This window comes from Phlebotomus papatasi, chromosome 2 (genome assembly GCF_024763615.1).
Source record: "Phlebotomus papatasi isolate M1 chromosome 2, Ppap_2.1, whole genome shotgun sequence".
Lineage (NCBI taxonomy): Eukaryota > Metazoa > Arthropoda > Insecta > Diptera > Psychodidae > Phlebotomus > Phlebotomus papatasi.
The window spans coordinates 18,135,165-18,152,185 of record NC_077223.1 but is presented as its reverse complement, the minus strand read 5'-3'; the positions used below and the strand labels follow the sequence as shown (position 1 = coordinate 18,152,185).

General features: G+C 35.0%; 2 protein-coding genes across 3 annotated transcripts; one reads left to right on the top strand and one right to left on the bottom strand.

The window, feature by feature from the left end:
- Positions 1-10: 10 nt before the first annotated feature.
- On the top strand, positions 11-1,478 carry LOC129802898 (protein fuzzy homolog). Its single transcript, XM_055849092.1, has 2 exons — positions 11-216; positions 276-1,478. Exons 1-2 carry the CDS (start codon positions 139-141, stop codon positions 1,374-1,376), a joined length of 1,179 nt encoding a protein of 392 aa, XP_055705067.1. The 5' UTR covers positions 11-138; the 3' UTR covers positions 1,377-1,478.
- LOC129802896 (proton-coupled amino acid transporter-like protein CG1139) lies at positions 1,368-17,000 on the bottom strand. 2 transcript variants are annotated; one of them, XM_055849089.1, is made up of 5 exons: positions 16,761-17,000; positions 11,337-11,682; positions 7,640-8,351; positions 7,403-7,575; positions 1,368-2,250 (listed from the first exon to the last, which is right to left on the bottom strand). In XM_055849089.1, exons 1-5 carry the CDS (start codon positions 16,788-16,790, stop codon positions 2,003-2,005), a joined length of 1,509 nt encoding a protein of 502 aa, XP_055705064.1. In that variant the 5' UTR covers positions 16,791-17,000; the 3' UTR covers positions 1,368-2,002. The 2 variants fall into 2 exon arrangements, with proteins under 2 accessions (XP_055705064.1, XP_055705065.1); XM_055849090.1 differs by lacking the exon at positions 16,761-17,000 and adding an exon at positions 16,469-16,552.
- Between the last annotated feature and the right edge of the window lie 21 nt (positions 17,001-17,021).

The following is a 17,021-nucleotide window of genomic DNA, read 5'->3' as shown; positions in this document are numbered from 1 at the left end:
ACTTTGTCCCAAAAATTTAGCAGAACTTTTGGGACAGATGAGCTTTTGGAGCCATTTTGAATGTTTTTGGTGGTTTTGTATACAAAAATATAAATATTTTTGCTATTTTTGTAATTAATTGTTAATTCTCGTGGGGGGATGTCTATTCAATTAATATGCCTAACACTATCAGGTGGCATCCCTATCTTTACGCGTAAGAAGGGAGAAGGAGAGAATGTAAGTTGAAATTGCTAGCTCTTCCCGGTAACATGCATCTGGATTTACTGGATTTTCAGCTCTCTTTCTCCACTATTGGCTCTTTGAATGGTGTCCACATGTTCTGCAAGAGTCAGGGACAAAATCTCCGGAGCACTTCATGGGAGGACGGGTTGCTGGTATGGGAAGAATTCGCCGATACATTCCTGATTATTGGTTTTGGCCGGGGAGTTGGAGAGAAAGTCCTCAGGAAGCTCATTAATTCCACATACAGTGCCTTGGTTTTTACAGTGGGGCTCCCTGAGCTTCAGAACTTCCTCAGTGTGGAGCGTCTGAAGCGAGAACTCCTGCCCTGTTTGGGAATAATTGACCATCTCATCGAGAGTGCAGATTGTGAACTGATTGGCTTTACGGATTGCATTCTCTGCCCGCAGAATGCGACAATCCTGGAGAAGCTGGGGGAATTTTGTGATCAATTTGGTTCTGCGTATGCATGCTTGATGATCAGGCAGAGGATTGCAGCAGCCACAGAAGGATGGTGGGATCTGGATGTTGGAGATAGGCAGCTTCTCTCGACATTGATTGCCACTTCGAGCAGTCTGCAGAAGGATACTCCGGTGTTTTTGCCTCAGAAGAGCCCTTCAATTGCCTACAGACTCGTATCCATTCCCATCCTGCAAAACATCAACATGTGCCTTCTCTGCGGAGCTGAACCGCCCTACAGGGATATTGAGGTGCTGACCCATCAGATCTGGAGGACAGAATTGAAGACTCTGGAATTAGCTGAGCAATGTTTCCCACGAAATTTCCCCAATAATCTAGAATTGGATCCTGGAATCTTGGGAATTCTCCTGATAAACCGTCCAATGGCCAAGTATGTAATCTCCCGGAATATCCAGCAATCCTCCACGGGAAAGAGGACAGTATCCGGAACCCATCGCCTAGACATCCTCAGGACCTTCTTCCACCAAGCTGTGGACATGATTGAGGATTACATCGGCAACCTGGCCACTCACAGTGAATCCTATTGGTGCTCTGATTATCACAAATGCCATGCTCTCATACAGGATCAAAATCTCATCTGTATCCTCTACGTGGCTGCAATTCCCACCCATACCATGAGACTAATAACACAGAAGACTCTCGAGGCGATTGTGGCTTCAAAAGACACATTCTGGTGAGTTTTATGCTGTATTTTTTTTCGACAGATTTTTTTTTACACATTTTCTTTGTAACATTCAATATAGGAAATATTTCAATATATGCATTTTTTTTAAAGAAAATATCCTTGACACTGTTTTATTGTCTCTCAACGGCAATAGTTTTTCTTAAAACAAAATTCACACTAATTTTACTGCATGGTAAAAAAATAAATTTTCCATCTCTAAACTTAAATTGGAGTAAATTAATCTCCTGAACAAAAATATCTCTCTTTTTTTGCAATTTTCTTAAATATTAAATTCTCTGGATTTGTTTGGTTAAAAACCATAAATCTAAACACTTTCTGGTAATTTTTTTTATAAATTAAGCTAGTAAGAATTTTTCACCTAATAAATATTATTGTCACTTTTTTGTTTTGCGCGAAGAAACTTCACACACGATCACACTGGAAGAAACTGAAAAAGTAACAGAGAGAGAACATGAAGACATGAATTCTTCCAATAACTAGGATTGTTGTGGTTTTTCTTTTTCCTCTGGTAGAATATCCCTCTTTCTGGCTTTTGTGATTTTTCAATCAAATGGCAAGAGAGACTCCTTCGCATATCTGAGAAGGAGATCATGCCTCGCAAAAGACTACCACACTTCTTTAGGCTTCTGTGCGTTCGTTGAGTAATTGCCACAAACTGGTATAGGTGCCAAAGAAAAAGCCACAGATGCCAAAGATCATGATGGTCAGATCCTTCCAGAGGATCCAATAGTACCGACCCAGATCTGACGGCCAGAATGTTACAATCTCAATGAGTGGCGGGAAGATGAGAGCCAGCATTGAACTGCTCATGGCACCAACGAGAGAGATTACACCGCCGAGATTCGGAATTATAGCGGCCAATATAACTGAAAATGCAGAAATTCATCTACATTGAAAAAAAAAACATAACGGAAATCTAAAGCTAGAGCTTGTCCTTAGAACTATTTTTATTTTGCTTTTGCCTTATGATGCATTACTTCAAGTCAATTGCAAACAACATTAGCATCATTGAATTACTGATAACCTCCAGAACTTATAGCGTTCAAAGAATAATTAATTTCATAAGCCGAATAAAATCATAAAATCTTAACTGTACCAAATTTCGGCCAGCTTGCAATTTCGGCACTTCTTTCATTCCTCAAATTTCCATAATTTTTTTTTGCACACCCCAGAGATTTTACGAACTCGATGAACGAGATGATGTGAAAAAAAAACTTTGAAGAACTCCGGAAGGATAAGGAACTATGAGAATCCAGGGGTGACATGATAACTTATTTTCGATACTACACTGAGAGAAATCCGAAAAAGTTAAAATAACATTCCGGAAATGTTAATTTTGCCCTGCAGTATTGATCCAAAATCGGTGTAAATAGTACCCTTTTTAGGTGTATTGGGGGTTAAAGTTACCCTTTTTCATGTTAATTTTACCCTTAAAAAGGTGTAAAATTATCATTAAAAAATGTTGATATATTTTTACACCTAAAAAGTGTTAAAGTTATGAGGAAAAATAGTTAATCGCACCCTCTTTTTTGAAAAATTTTAACGATAACAGGACTTCGTGGAACGAATATAGATATATATCAACAGTAAGATTCTTTTAAAAATGTCACAATCACTGGGCCAATAAATGTGTGAAATGTCGACATTCGCTTAATCTAACAGATATAGATTTATCGATACTATCGATTCGATAGTGTCGAAAAGTTATCATTCCACCCCAGGTGGCCGAAATAATACCCAAAGCTATGTCTATATTTTTATTCACTTAAAAATGTATTAGAAATGATTTTAGAGAAAACAAAGACGATAAACTATTTGCAAGGTTCCAAGCTACACTCCTTAAAAAAGAAGTAACATATTTATATTAAAAATATTAAATTTCAAACTTAAGATTTTGTCCCTTGCATGCAACTATGTCGAAATTTGATTACCCGATGTGATAAACATAAAGCAATTCCCGCAATTCCAATAATGGAGAGTAAATAAAATTGGAAACCAAGTCCATCTAGCGCTAGTCGGATGAACTTCAGATGTTCTGAATAGTTTTGATACTGTGATTATTTTATGGTAAGTATATTCGGTTTATCAGCATATTCGATTAACAAAAAAAATTACACCTATTTTATTATATAAGTATAAGTCACATCGATTTTTAATACCTCTTCAAATTTCCCCATCCATTTATCCATGACCATTTTTTTAACATATCTTCGCAATTTAAGATAAATTCTGGTGAGAGATAGTGTCACACTATTTCTCAAATGTCTTTATTCTCAATTGCCCAAGCAGAAATTTGCATCGATGAAATTAATTGAAATCGGATTTGAACCGATCCCGATTTTCCGATAAAATTTTTTATCGGTTTATAAGCAGTGCAGAGATTAACTTTATAACCGATTGGAATCCGTTCAGTCTTGTCAGAAATTCTAAGGTCTTTCCTTTCTTTGATCAAGTGCATGGAATCTAATATTTCTTACCAAATATGTCAAGTGTCATGAAATTTTTATTGAACAAAATTTACGTTTTTGGATAAATAATTTGTCTATTTAACATTTAATTACATTCAACGAATGCATAAAATTTGTATTTAGTTAATTAGTATTAGGTGAGATTCTTAACAATCTCACCTACTATAATCCTAACAAAATTTCATGTCGTCCGATCGACCTCAAACTTGGCCAAAATGTGTTTCAGCACTTCCTGATCACGAATATATATGTGGCTAATTTACGTTCCCGGCCGGCCGGCCGCTCTTTGGAGCTTAATAGCTCCTAAACTAAAAAAGATATCGACTTGCGGTTTTCGGCAAAGGTTATATATCGGGTGAAAATTGCAACTTGGTGCATTGACCCCCCACCCCCCACCCCTCCTTCCGCCATTTTGAAGACCCCCCTTTTTTGTTTTCTCAATAGCTCCGCCGCTATGGCATCGAGCGGGCTCAAATTTTAGTATGTTATAGCTGGGCCTTAGAGCTTTCCATCAATACCAAACTTAAGGTCCCCCGACCCCCCTGACCCGAGCTATAAGGGTCCAAAAAAAATTTCTTAAAATGGCCATAACTCCGGTTCTAATTGTCAGAATTTAAAAAGTGAGGGCTTTTTGGAAAGCTCTCGTGAAATGCCACTTCCCTTTCTAACATCGCAAGTTCGTAAAACCACCGCTAGGGGCGCTATTATTAAAAAGAAAATTTTTAAATCTTATAAGTTAAATAACTCAAAAATTCCATTGTGCATCGGGCTGAAAATTTAGTATGTTGTAGCCGTTGATTATACCTATCAAACAAAAAAAACCTTAAGTCGATCTAAAACCCCTGACCCGAGCTATAAGGGGTCAAAGTTCGAACATTGACCGACCTCTATCTCCGGTTCTAACTAACATAGCGACCTAAATTTTACCTTTTTGGTTTCGTCTCAATGAGCACTTTCAGATGGAAGTTCAAAAAGTCACCACAGGTGGCGCTGTGATAGCGTCAAAATTCATCGAAATTCAAAGTCACTTTTCTCAAAAACGGCATTGTGCAAGTTAATGAAATTTTAGTATGTTGTAGTCCAGTCTAGGACGTTTCCAAAATGGTGCGTAAGTGCGCTGTGGTTAAAACAGAACCGGAGATATGAGGGGTCAAAGTTCACAAAATTCAAAAAATCATATCTCCGGTTCTATGTGACCGATTTTGATGAGTGAGGGCTTAAACGAAAGATCTCACCAAATACTACAACTTTCTAAAATATTTGAACTTCGTGGGACCAACACCAGGGGCGCCACAGTCGAAAAACCAATTTCAATATCACATAACCTCAATTATCTCGACTGTCGCTAAACCGATTTTGATGATTACTTCGACAAAATTGTAGAGGATATTTGTCTCTACATTTCGTCCATACATCATTTTCCACTCAGACTACGCTATCACTCCGATTTTGCCGTTTAAGTGTGAAAAAATTGATTTTTCCCATAATAACGCTTTGAAATCCCTCAGATGCCAATTTGACTGCCTCTACTCCACAAAGACACTTAAAATATGGTTTTAAATGGAAAGTCCCACAAAATACAACAATTCTTTGATATAGTTGAAGTTCAACAAATGACTACTTGGGGAACTCTGGTCGAAAAAACGAGTTCAGAAACAAAAAACCTCGCTTATCTTGGCTTCTGAGTAATCGATGAGTTCAAGTTCTACGGCAAAATTATAGAGAACATTCTGGTCTACATTTCACCCATATAACACTTTTCTGTCAGTTCATCCAAATCCTTGATATTTTGGTTTAAATACAAAATTTGTATAATTTCACGAATTTGATTCAAGATAACTGAATGGCGTCTCCCAACTTCAGCTCTAAATCGAATTTGCATGCACTCCGAGTTAGCTCGCGTTAAGAATCTCACCTACATAAGCCGGTTAGGATTATCTGTCCCTTTCATTTTATATTATTTATCTGTAAAAAATGAGCCATGGTAGAAAGTGATAATATTCTGAAATTGATTTACCACCTGTCGCCATTGCTTTTCAATAGGCAACGCTAACTTCATACAGATTTTCATTTAATTTATTTACTTTCTGCAATAGTATAATAATTTGATTTCTCAAATAAAAATGAAGAAAAATCATTTAAAGGGAGTAATCGGACACTTTTAAAAATTCGGGTTTTCGGCTTTCGGGATCTTGCCCAATTCGGGATTTTGACTGGGACCCATTCTTTTCATAACATTGCCTAAAATAATCAACTTTGGACCTTTTCAAGTGGGTGGCGAGAAGAGAATTTATTACAAAACTGACGAAAAGTGATAAAAAGTTGTTAGTTTTGCATTGTTAATAAAAATAAATTTTTTAAGTAGTCTAGCGTTAAATTGTAGGACTATTATTTTGACGAATCTAGAGCTAATACATTTAATTATAAAACATATATGAAAATTTATATTCGACAAACTTAAAAATAAAAATAATAATTGCAGTAAATTCGGTAATAGGGTAAAATCTGGTAATTTGGAACCATTTACAATTTGGGACTCTTGAGATTTTCGACGATTAAGACGATTAAGAAGAAAAGAAACAGATTTCTTACTTTTGAATCTTCAAAACAGTGAGAAATATCAAATGTCCGAAATTACCCTATACTAATTACTAAATTACCTCATTTTACCCTTAAAAAAATGGTCAGTAAACCAATTTTCTAATGCTAAAAAAGGCATAAAAGTGCATGAAAATAGTAAAATTTGGTTAAGGCATTGTTAGATATGGTTCAAAGCAAGTTCTCATCATTTTGATATTTTTTTACTGAACAAAATGGAATAGGGTAAATGTCCTAATTCAAAACCATTTCCAGACGCTTTAACTTTGACAGAAGATTCAACACATTAAGTTCATATTTTTTCTGAAGAGAATTACATAAATTTACTCCTTGACTCTTCTAGAATGTTACTGTTTAGTGAAAATTCTTTAGATATAATTTGAAAACTTCTTAAATACAAGAAAAATACGCGAGTGTAGAATTCTTCTATTGGAAACGAATTAATCCAAATGGAGACAAAGGATGTTTCTAATTGGAGATAAACAGTGTAAATGAAACCGCGACGAAAGGCTTCCAAAACCTTGTTGAGTTGCTCCTGAGTGCAGGATTTGTTCTTATTTCTGGTCTTTTTTCCTTTCCCATCTAAACCAATAAAAAAACTCTCCAAAAAAAATCATATTTCCGGGGTTTCCTATTGAAGCATTTGCAGACACTTTAGAAAACCCTTTTTGTTCACGAAATAGGTAATTATTTCATTTGAAAACTTCACGTACCGTTAATAATAAAGATTAGCACTTAATTTAACTAAAATTAGCCAGAAATGTGACATTAAATGTTAAACAAAACGAATAAACAACAGTCACCTCATTTTTTCTTCTTTCATATAGAGACCAAAAGGTTGAAGGAGGTTACCATTTTCATCTTCAAAGGTGTACCCGTATTATGAACTTAATGTCCTTGTGTTTTGGATTCTACTACTAAACTTTTAAAAATCAATTAAAAAAGAACTTACATGTAAAGAAGACAAGCCCAATCCTGAAGCTATGTTCAGCATACTGTTGATGCTGTTCAGTTTGAAAGTGACTCTTCACCCAGGGTCCAATAATATTTACAGGAACGTAGAACTGCAGGCCGTACGAGAAGAAAATGGCAACGGCCATTACTATCCGTACCGACTGAGCTAACCTGAAGAGCACAGAGTCAAGTCAATGAAGAAATCAGGCTCAATGTTGAAAAGTTTACTACTTACATTGTATTTGGTAGATCAAGAGTAATACTTCCACTAACTTTATCTCCATACTTGAGATACCCAAAGAATCCTACAGCTGTGTAGAGGCAGGCCACAATGACCATTCCTGTATTCAGTACTCCTGTCCATCCACCAAGATCTTCTGGATTGCCCATATTATTTTCCAGTGGAAGCACAATCCCTATGCCTTCAAAAGCATAAATTGCCGTACCAAAATACAGCGGCAATTGAGCCCAACTGGCAAATCCTTTTACAGTGGAAGTTGGTGGTAAATCCTGTAGCACGTAGTAGAAGGTGATAGACAGCCCAGAGACAGTCAAAACAGCCGCCAAGAGAGACACTGGGGTCAAATACTTGAGATTCCGCACCATATTGAGAGCAATCATTGGAATGAGTATAAGCACCAGGTAGACACGAACGTCTATCTTTACGTAGTATTTGGCAATCACCTCCTGCAGATTGAGTGCCACAAAAAGGAAATAGACACAGCAGAAGCCCAGCTGTGTGATACACAGGAAGATATTGATGATTATCCTCACGAGCTGTGCATATCGGCGGAGTCCGAAAGGACCCGTCACGAAGGCTGCACAGCAGACTTCTGAGAAGCCTAACGAGGGGATTTGCAGTCGACGAGAGAGCTCATGTGAACACTTTACCAAAATGTGCATGCAATGTGTACAGATGATACCCATCATCAAAGTGCCAAAGAGTCCTGTTGGGTTAAACAAAACACTTCTCTTAATAAAACTGCGTTTGCCGGCGACTTCATGATCGACTCCTTGTCGAGAAAACGGCAGGAAACGCGGTTCACTGATCTTATAGGCCATTTGTGCAATATTAAGATAGAGTAGGCAAGTTACACGTAGACAAAATTAAATTTTAATGCCTCCGGTACAACTTTTCGATCATAATGGCTCCGGCACCCCTTTTAGATAAGGAAAATTTTATGAAGTCGAAATTCGAGATCCTTTCTTTCTCATATGTTTTGCATAATTCTTTCGCATACCAAATTCGTTTGAGCTAAATTGAATTTGGAGTGATGTTTAAGAGAAGAAGAAGAGTGCGAGAGAATGAGATAGACATATGCAAAACATGTGAAAAAGAAAGGGATCCGAATTTCGACTTCATGAAATTTTCCTGATCTAAAAGGTGTGCCGGAGTCATAATGGCTTCGGCACACCTTTTAGATTAGAAAAATTTTATAAAGTCAAAATTCACATTCTGGTCTTTTTCAAAAGTTCTTAATTAAATTTAGTTCCATCGTTCAATTCAATTTTATGTTCGAAAGAATGATATAATTTATGCAAATCTTTTGAGAAAGAAAAGAACACGAATTTTGATTTCATGGAATTTTACTGATCTAAAAGGTTTACCGAAGGCATTAAACAGTAATTTGAGACTGAAAGGGATAGGAATTTTGATTTTATGAAATTTTCCTGATCTAAAAGATGTGCTAATGCCATCAAAAGTAAACATTTTTTGAAGAATTTCAATTACCTTTTAAAAACCGATTTAAAGATTCAACGCCTTAGAATTACTAATCTCAAAACTGAAGAGGGACTCTTTTTTGTAAGTTTATTTTTAGAATTTTTTAGGATTTTGGTTTTCGGAATTTTTTTTTTCGGGAAGTTAGCTTTCGGGATTTTGGCTCATCAGGATTTTCGCTTTCAGGATTTCGGTTTTCGAGATTTTAGCGTTCGGGATTTCGGTTTTCAGGATTTTGACTTTCAGGATTTCAGCGTTTAGAATTTTGCCTTTTCGAAATTTTGGCTTTCGGAATTTCGGCTTTCGGAATTTTGGCTTTCGGGATTTTGGCTTTTCAGGATTTTGGCTTTTCAGGATTTTGACTTTTTTGGAATTTTACTATTTTTTCTAGATTTTGGATTCTCGGAATTTAGGTTTTTCAAGATTTTGGTTTTCGGGATTTAGACTCGGGATTTTTATTTTTCGGGATTTCAGTATTCAGGATTTTGGCTTTCGGAATTGTGGTGTCTGGGATTTTGGCTTATCAGGAATTTGACTTTTTGGGATTTTGACCCAATCCGAATTTTCGTTTTCGGGATTTTGGTGTTCAGACTATTTTTTCTAGATTTTGGATTCTCAGAATTTAGGATTTTCATGATTTTGGCTTTCGGGATTTTGGCTTTCGGAATTTTGGGATTTTGGCTTGTCACGATTTTGGCGTTCAGACTTTTTGTTTTTCGAGATTTTAGCTTTTCAGGATTTTGACTCATTCAGGGAATTTGACTTTCGGGATTTTGTCTCTTCGAAATTTTCGTAGGCATAGATATTTCGATACGATCAATAAAAATACGACAAAAAAGAAAGTAAGAAGTAAGAATTTTTATTAAAATTATTTATTTTCTTTGATCGGGGATTAGTGGTTTAACGGATTGTCTTTGCGGTAAATGTTCTTCTACAATTACATTTTTTTCATGGTAGTTTCTCAGACATTGAACTTTAATTATTTATGAAATATGCTTTCCAGTGAATTTATTTCATTTGCACAAAAAAGACGAAAAGATATCAATGCATATTAATACAATTCAGCTGAAATTAAAATCTCCGGTTTTCCTCTCTTTTATCCCATTTCAATTTACTATCGCGTTCGTGTAAGTTGAAAATTATATTGAATATTTATGTAATAGTTTTAATTAATCAGTTTATTCATCACGATTATCGCACAGTCTTGACGTGCTTATTTTTGTTTTGAAAGATAACAGAACTTTATACCATTTCTCTGCAGCTTCTGTTTTAGTATTCAGCATGAAATTAAAATATTAGCACAATTTTGATAATAATTAAACTTTTAAATATTTGCACAAGTCGGAAAACTCTTGCTTTTATTTTGCAAATATATTTGAGATAAATTTTTTGGATTGACGTCTGATATGACCTTCAAAGACCTTTTTTTTAAAAATCTATTTTAGAGAATTTAGTAATTAAATTTAAACTTTCAATTGAGACACATTTTTTGTATATAGAAAAAAATCATAACACTTTCACTTGGAATCTCTCTGACCTAGAATTTCGGGGTGAATGTCTTTTGATTCTCGAGTGCATGATTGTTTTCATTATGCCTTTTTTTCTCTCGAAAAAGTATATTAAAAAATGTGTTATTTTCGCGGAAGCTTCTTGATCAGCAATTAATCATTTTAATTATGATGGATTAAGTGGGGAAACGTGAACTCTCATGTATCCGGATGCCCTTTAGAGATAACACTCCTGACGTTGAATCTTGTGTTACATCTTTCCTCACCTCCGGACAAATCAAACAAAGAATTGTTTATCTATGATTAGAATACATATTTGATGAGGCTGAAATCTGTTCTTCTTCAAATTTTAAAAGTTTTTATCACTTAGAGGGTGTCAGTTCATAACTTTAAATCTGGTTTTCACATAGCTCAGTATTGACCCATGGAAAAGTTCATTCACAGATAGTCTCCCTCTCTGGAGATGTGCGTTATCTAAAGAGTTTCCCTCTTTATTTCTTTCTTTTCTTTTTTTTACGCCGCAACTTTTAATTTTTTTCTGTGTCAAAATTATATAATTTACAGTGAGAAATAAAGAATGTCCTGATAATTGTGTGAAATGTCGCATTAACATAGCAAAGGCGGGAAAATGGCCTGATACAGACTTAATGTTTTTTTTTGTTTTAGTATATAAGCCAACTTATGGCGAGATTCGTATGACTCACCAACATAGAGACCAGCATTTTTGAAAGCATCCGGCATTGCAAGAATGCCTGTACCAATGTTCCCTTTCAGCAAGTGTATCAGGGTATCGAGATTCGATGTGGGATGCTCGAGTTTGCGATTTGACCATGGATCATACATGGATGAATCATAGAGACTCTCCTTTGAGTCACCCTCAACAGTTTCTTCCACAATTGTGGTTTCACTGTGGACATCCACAAGAGCGGACTCAGGTGAGGTCCTGATGTCCGGACGTGGCATAACGGCTGGTTGTGTCTCAGCGACAGGTTCTGCCTGAGACAGGAGTGGTTGGCGTTCTGTTGCCATTTTTGTTGGGTTCGTTGATTGCTGAAAGGCAAAATTTTATTGGGAATCTATTGCAGAATAAAAGATGCACTGCTCCTCAAAACCTTTATAAAAAGGTTTTTTATTTTCAACAAAAAAAAATCAGAAACCAATTAAAAAAACACAAAAAATAATTCTGGTTCATGCAACAAAAAATATCGAACAAAAATTGAAATAAAACACAAAATTAGTATGAGAAATACCTTAAAAAAAAGATATAAAATGGCCAGAGTGTGTGCGAAGCTTAAGTTTTCCCTTAGTAAAAAATTCATACAATTTGAAAATACCTAAAAGAAACTAAGACTCTCCTAATACTGGAACATCAATTCACTTATTTAAATCGAAGATTTTTCAAGATTTTCGTTTTTCGGCAACACACAAAATGAAATGGAAAAGTCACCAACAATAAAAATTAAACCGATAAACAAAACTTGTGAAACGTCTCACATCTAAACTTGAAAAGACCAACAGAGTCAAACAGAAACAAAAATAGCCCAAAAATTTAAATCAATTTTCTGGTAATACCAATGAATAATAATTTTCGTTCTTATCAAAAATATTATGTATAGTTATTGTTGTATCTAGTGCCAAGAGGTTCTTGCTTAAAAAAAATGGAAATATAAAAAAAAAATAATAAAAATTATTTATCAGTGCGTTCATTTGAAAATTCGTCACTTTTGAGCTTATATATTTATTATATAGGAAATAGCTGGAGATTTGCAATAAATATTCAAGAAACTAGACAATCTTTCTAAACTAGTCTCCTCTTTAATAACTTTTCTCATAGCATATCAAGCTAAACAGTGAATGCGAATTCATGATCTTTAGTTTCGAAATATTTGACCGTTCTCCGAGTAAGTTTATTCCCTTAAGATCGTTTCCACTTTTTAAAAATTTTTCTATAGAATTATCCCGCATTTATTCTCTAAGTACATAAAAGTGTAATGAAACTTCTCAAATTTCTTTTCTCAATGGCGGCAACGTTTGACTTGGTCACGCTAATTTATTTGCATCTTCTTAAATAACACAAGTCAAGTGATCTTAAAATCAACACGCGCGGAATTGCACTAATTGCACCACTGCATTTTACAATCTGCATTATTCTCAGTGTTTAGATACACTAAATTGAATTGACTAAATTTAAGAAATTTTAATATTAACCTATTATACTAAAAATCAAGTTCAAAAGCGATAAAACTTGTCGGGATTTATCACTGCGGTCATTTTCTATTACGTTTATTTTAAATAGTTTAAAAATAGGTCAACAAAAAAATCATTGCAATAGGTTAATAAACAATAAAAATGGATCCCGCTCAATATTTATACAAGGATCGGGGCGTGATTTATCGTTGGAGAGATCTTTATCAGAGATACAACTAAAATTTTATCGAAAAGCATTTTTTGGATTTTTAAATCGTATTAAGTTGGCATGTCTTGAAAAGTTTGGTATTTAATAAGGCCTTTCTAAATCACCCAAGATTATTAAATACTGACAAGTATAATCGGAGTTATGATCATTTTCAAGTTGATATTACAACCCCTTATAATTCGGGTGAGGGGGTCGATAGGAGTGAAATTTTTGATTTTTGCTCGAAAGGTTTCAGATCTAGACGATCTAGATATAACATACTAAAATTTGCCATAGGGTCTGTATTATTAAGAAAACAAATTTGGGTGTGCTTCAAAATGGAATAAGGGGCGTGGATCTGTTATCATCAATTTCTAGCCCCCGTAGCCACCCATTGATATTTAATTTTTTTTACAAAATCCACTGTGAAAATTATTATTCATTGGTATTGTCAGAAAAATTACTTAAATTTTTGGGCTATTTTTGTTCCTATCGCTCGTAGAGGTAAAAAATGCATCGAATCAATATCTGTTGGATTTTACAAAGTCAGATGTAAGACGATTCATTGATTTTGTTTATCGGTTAAATTTTTATTGTTGATTTTCGGTCCGTAAAAAGTGTCTCGTCGTTAAAGGGTTAAGAACGAAAGCATCAAAAATTAGAGGTCAGAAAAAATAGGGGAGTGTGGGCATTTCACGCAGCTAAACTTTTTTTCAGGACTCAGTTTTCGTTAGTTTCTCTTGAGTATTGATTATTGGAAGATTTGCAAGACAGTTGCTAAATGTGCTAAATAATTATTTTTCCCTCTAAAAATCTTTATTTTCAAATGAAATGCATGCGTGACACTATTTTAGATAGCTGTAGGATTCTTTTGTCCACCGGAGACCCGATCGTTCTTAAAAGGTTAAATTGAAATTTACTACGTTTATTTGCATTTGTTCAGAAGGAAAGTCAGTAATGGCTTCTACACAGTAGAGAAATTTATGTCCATATTGAAGCAAATTCCATAAGCGTGTGTAGAAAAAACTCTTCAATATGGACATAAATCTCCCTAGTGTGCAGAGGCCGTAACGGTCTCTCCACACTAGATAAAATTATGGCCATATTGAAGCAAATTACCTGTATTTGTATAGGAAAAACTGTCAAATATCTCCGGTTCCAAAGAAGACTATTGTAAGTCTAAAATATAAACTTTACAGGAGAGAAGGTTTAGTTAGAGTATTGACAGCTAAAATTTATTTTTATTAATTTCACTGCAATTAGTATACATACTTTCGGCTTTTGAAACTATTTTATCTTACCTACACACTGGACAATTTTCTTCAATATTGAAACTTTTATGTCAATTAAAACTTTGCAATGTGGAGGCAATTCTTTTGTCAATATATAATGCCAGTTTTACACATTGAATATTTTCTTGTTAACGCTGCTTTTAAGTTATTTACAGTAAAATTGGGGGCAAAAAAATTTATAATTGGGCCAGGTGACTTGCAATTTTTTCTCATAACTTTTGCAGGAATTCCTTTATCAGCACAAAATTTTGTGGGAATGTAGATCTAAGTAAGGTTTCCGCATCCAATCATTACCATCTTTTAATAGTCTTCTTTGGAGCCCACGATATGGACATAAATTTCTCTAGCGTGTAGAGACTATTACGCACGTGTACGTAAATATTATCAAAATGATAAATATTAACCAAAACGCAGTATTTTTAAGTAAATCGCTTATAAAACTTTATTATCGCAGTAAAAGGTGAATTCTCTGATAGTACACCTAAGCAGTAATTGGGCTTTTATGGCCTCTACACACAGTCTATATAGGACATTATTGAAGAAACTGTAACAGTTCTCAGACTTGATCAGAACTTCTAATATGAGTGTATAATGGCCATTAGAAGGTTAGTGACTTACGACAGGGGGGTTCCGAGATTATGCTTTTCTTCTGAACCGAAAAAACTTCGGGCGAAATATCAATTCTCAGAAATGTTCTTTCAAATAAGTTACAGAAACGCCGTAGTAATGGTTTTTAGTGTGTAGAAGCCATAACGCACGGAAAATATTGTCGAGCGTAATATTTATTGGGTGCGAAGTAGTTATAATAAAATGGTTCTAAACTGATCAGAATTTTATGTTATAAAGAAGTCGTTATAGAAGCATGTCAATCTACGGGGTGTGCGAGTGGATTTCTCTTGGCTACTAAAGACCTTCAAAGAATTCAATCAAGAGCAATTTGCTTCCATCACAGAGGATCTGTTCCCTGTTCCTAATTGAATTGCGGCCACTGTATGTTCATGCAATACTAGGCCTCTACACATTAGGAGCAATTTTCGTCAAAAAATGCATTTTTGACAGTATTTTGACGTTTACGCCTAGGGGGAAGTGGGGCAACTTTGAAAGTGGGACACCTTTGAAATTGGGATTTTTCACCTATTTTTAAATCAAATTCAGCCTTATCGTGATGTAATTTAGCTGCACAAACAGATTGAGAAGCTAAATTATATCACTTTAAGGATCAATTTTATTTAAAAATAGGTGAAATATCCCAATTTCAAAGGTGCGCCATTTCCCCCTACAGCACTGCAGGCAATATCCTTCAAAAAAGGGATTTTTGACGAAAATTACTTCCAATGCGTAGAGGCCTTTACTTCAAAATGGTCCATTTTGACAAAAGTTTTACACAATGTGTAGAAGCCTTACACAGATTTGTTTTCTTTTACCTCCCGTTTCCCTAGGACGTACCTTATGGATAGCTTTTTATGGCAAGTTGAGAAAAGTTTAGTCACAATATGCTCTACTAATCTAAAATGGAAATGATAGAATCACAGTTCGTGTAAGCTAAAATCACTTAATCTGTGACATTGTCACATAAGGAAAGATTCAAGAGAAGAATGAAATTCTTGAATCAACGACGTCCATCTCCCTGAATTTTCACTTTAAATAGGCGCCTCTTTGTCTACCAGCCTGCCCCAGAATGTTTGTGGGCACATCATCATAATGCCCAAACGTCTCTGTGCCTCTGTTGACACAGTATCACGAAGATTGCGCCTTAGCGATTCAGGGGAGATTGCGTCTGACCATCTTAATGAGCCCAATAAGTTATTGACACTGTGAACCCTCAGAAGAGCGCACTCACAACAAAATCTCTGGAAAGCACCAAATGGAAAATTCCATGCAATGAGCAACATTTTTCCCTCTAAACTAGTTGATTTATGCCCTCATTTTTCACTCTCAAATCACACAATAAATTGATTTTCATGCAACTAACCAATATGAGATGTTGGAGTCTCCTCTATGATTGATGTATTTTGTCTATGAGACAAAAAAAAGTGGAAGAATGGGAAAGAAAAGAGGCGAATTGACCCAGAAGGAATAAAAAAAAGTGAATTTGGGTGGAAACACAAAAAGATAAAACAAGCAAATAAAATAATTCTTGATAACTTACAATTGTGGCAGAAACAATAAGAGATTATGGCAATTAATTGAAAACTTTAATCGACACGCTTTTTTACTGTGAAAAGATTCCTCGAAGCTGTCGCGAAGAGAAAACAAAGAATAAATCAAAATTATCAAATGTAAATTAAATAAATTTGATAAATAATCAAATAATTTGATGACAATCAAGTTTGCATTTGTGACAAATTGTGAAGCATTTTTAGTGCATTTTGGGGGCAATTTTAGCCCCCAAAACACGTAAAAAATGAGAAAAAGAAAGTGATGGAAAAAATATGGCATACCTGAAGATTCTTCATTGGTGTACTTTCCATTCTTGAACAGCTGATTTAACGCACAACAATGGCACAATAAATCATTATGTACTTTTTAAAAGATAGCTCAACACTGGCAGGCGAGAACGTGTGATTTTCAAGTGCCTTTATCAAATTGAAACTGAGATATTCTACACGAGACTGTTTGCCATGAAAAAATATACTCCAAATGCTCCAAACTACACAGAAGTATTTACAAAAATGCGTGGGAAAAAATCGATTGACATTTCG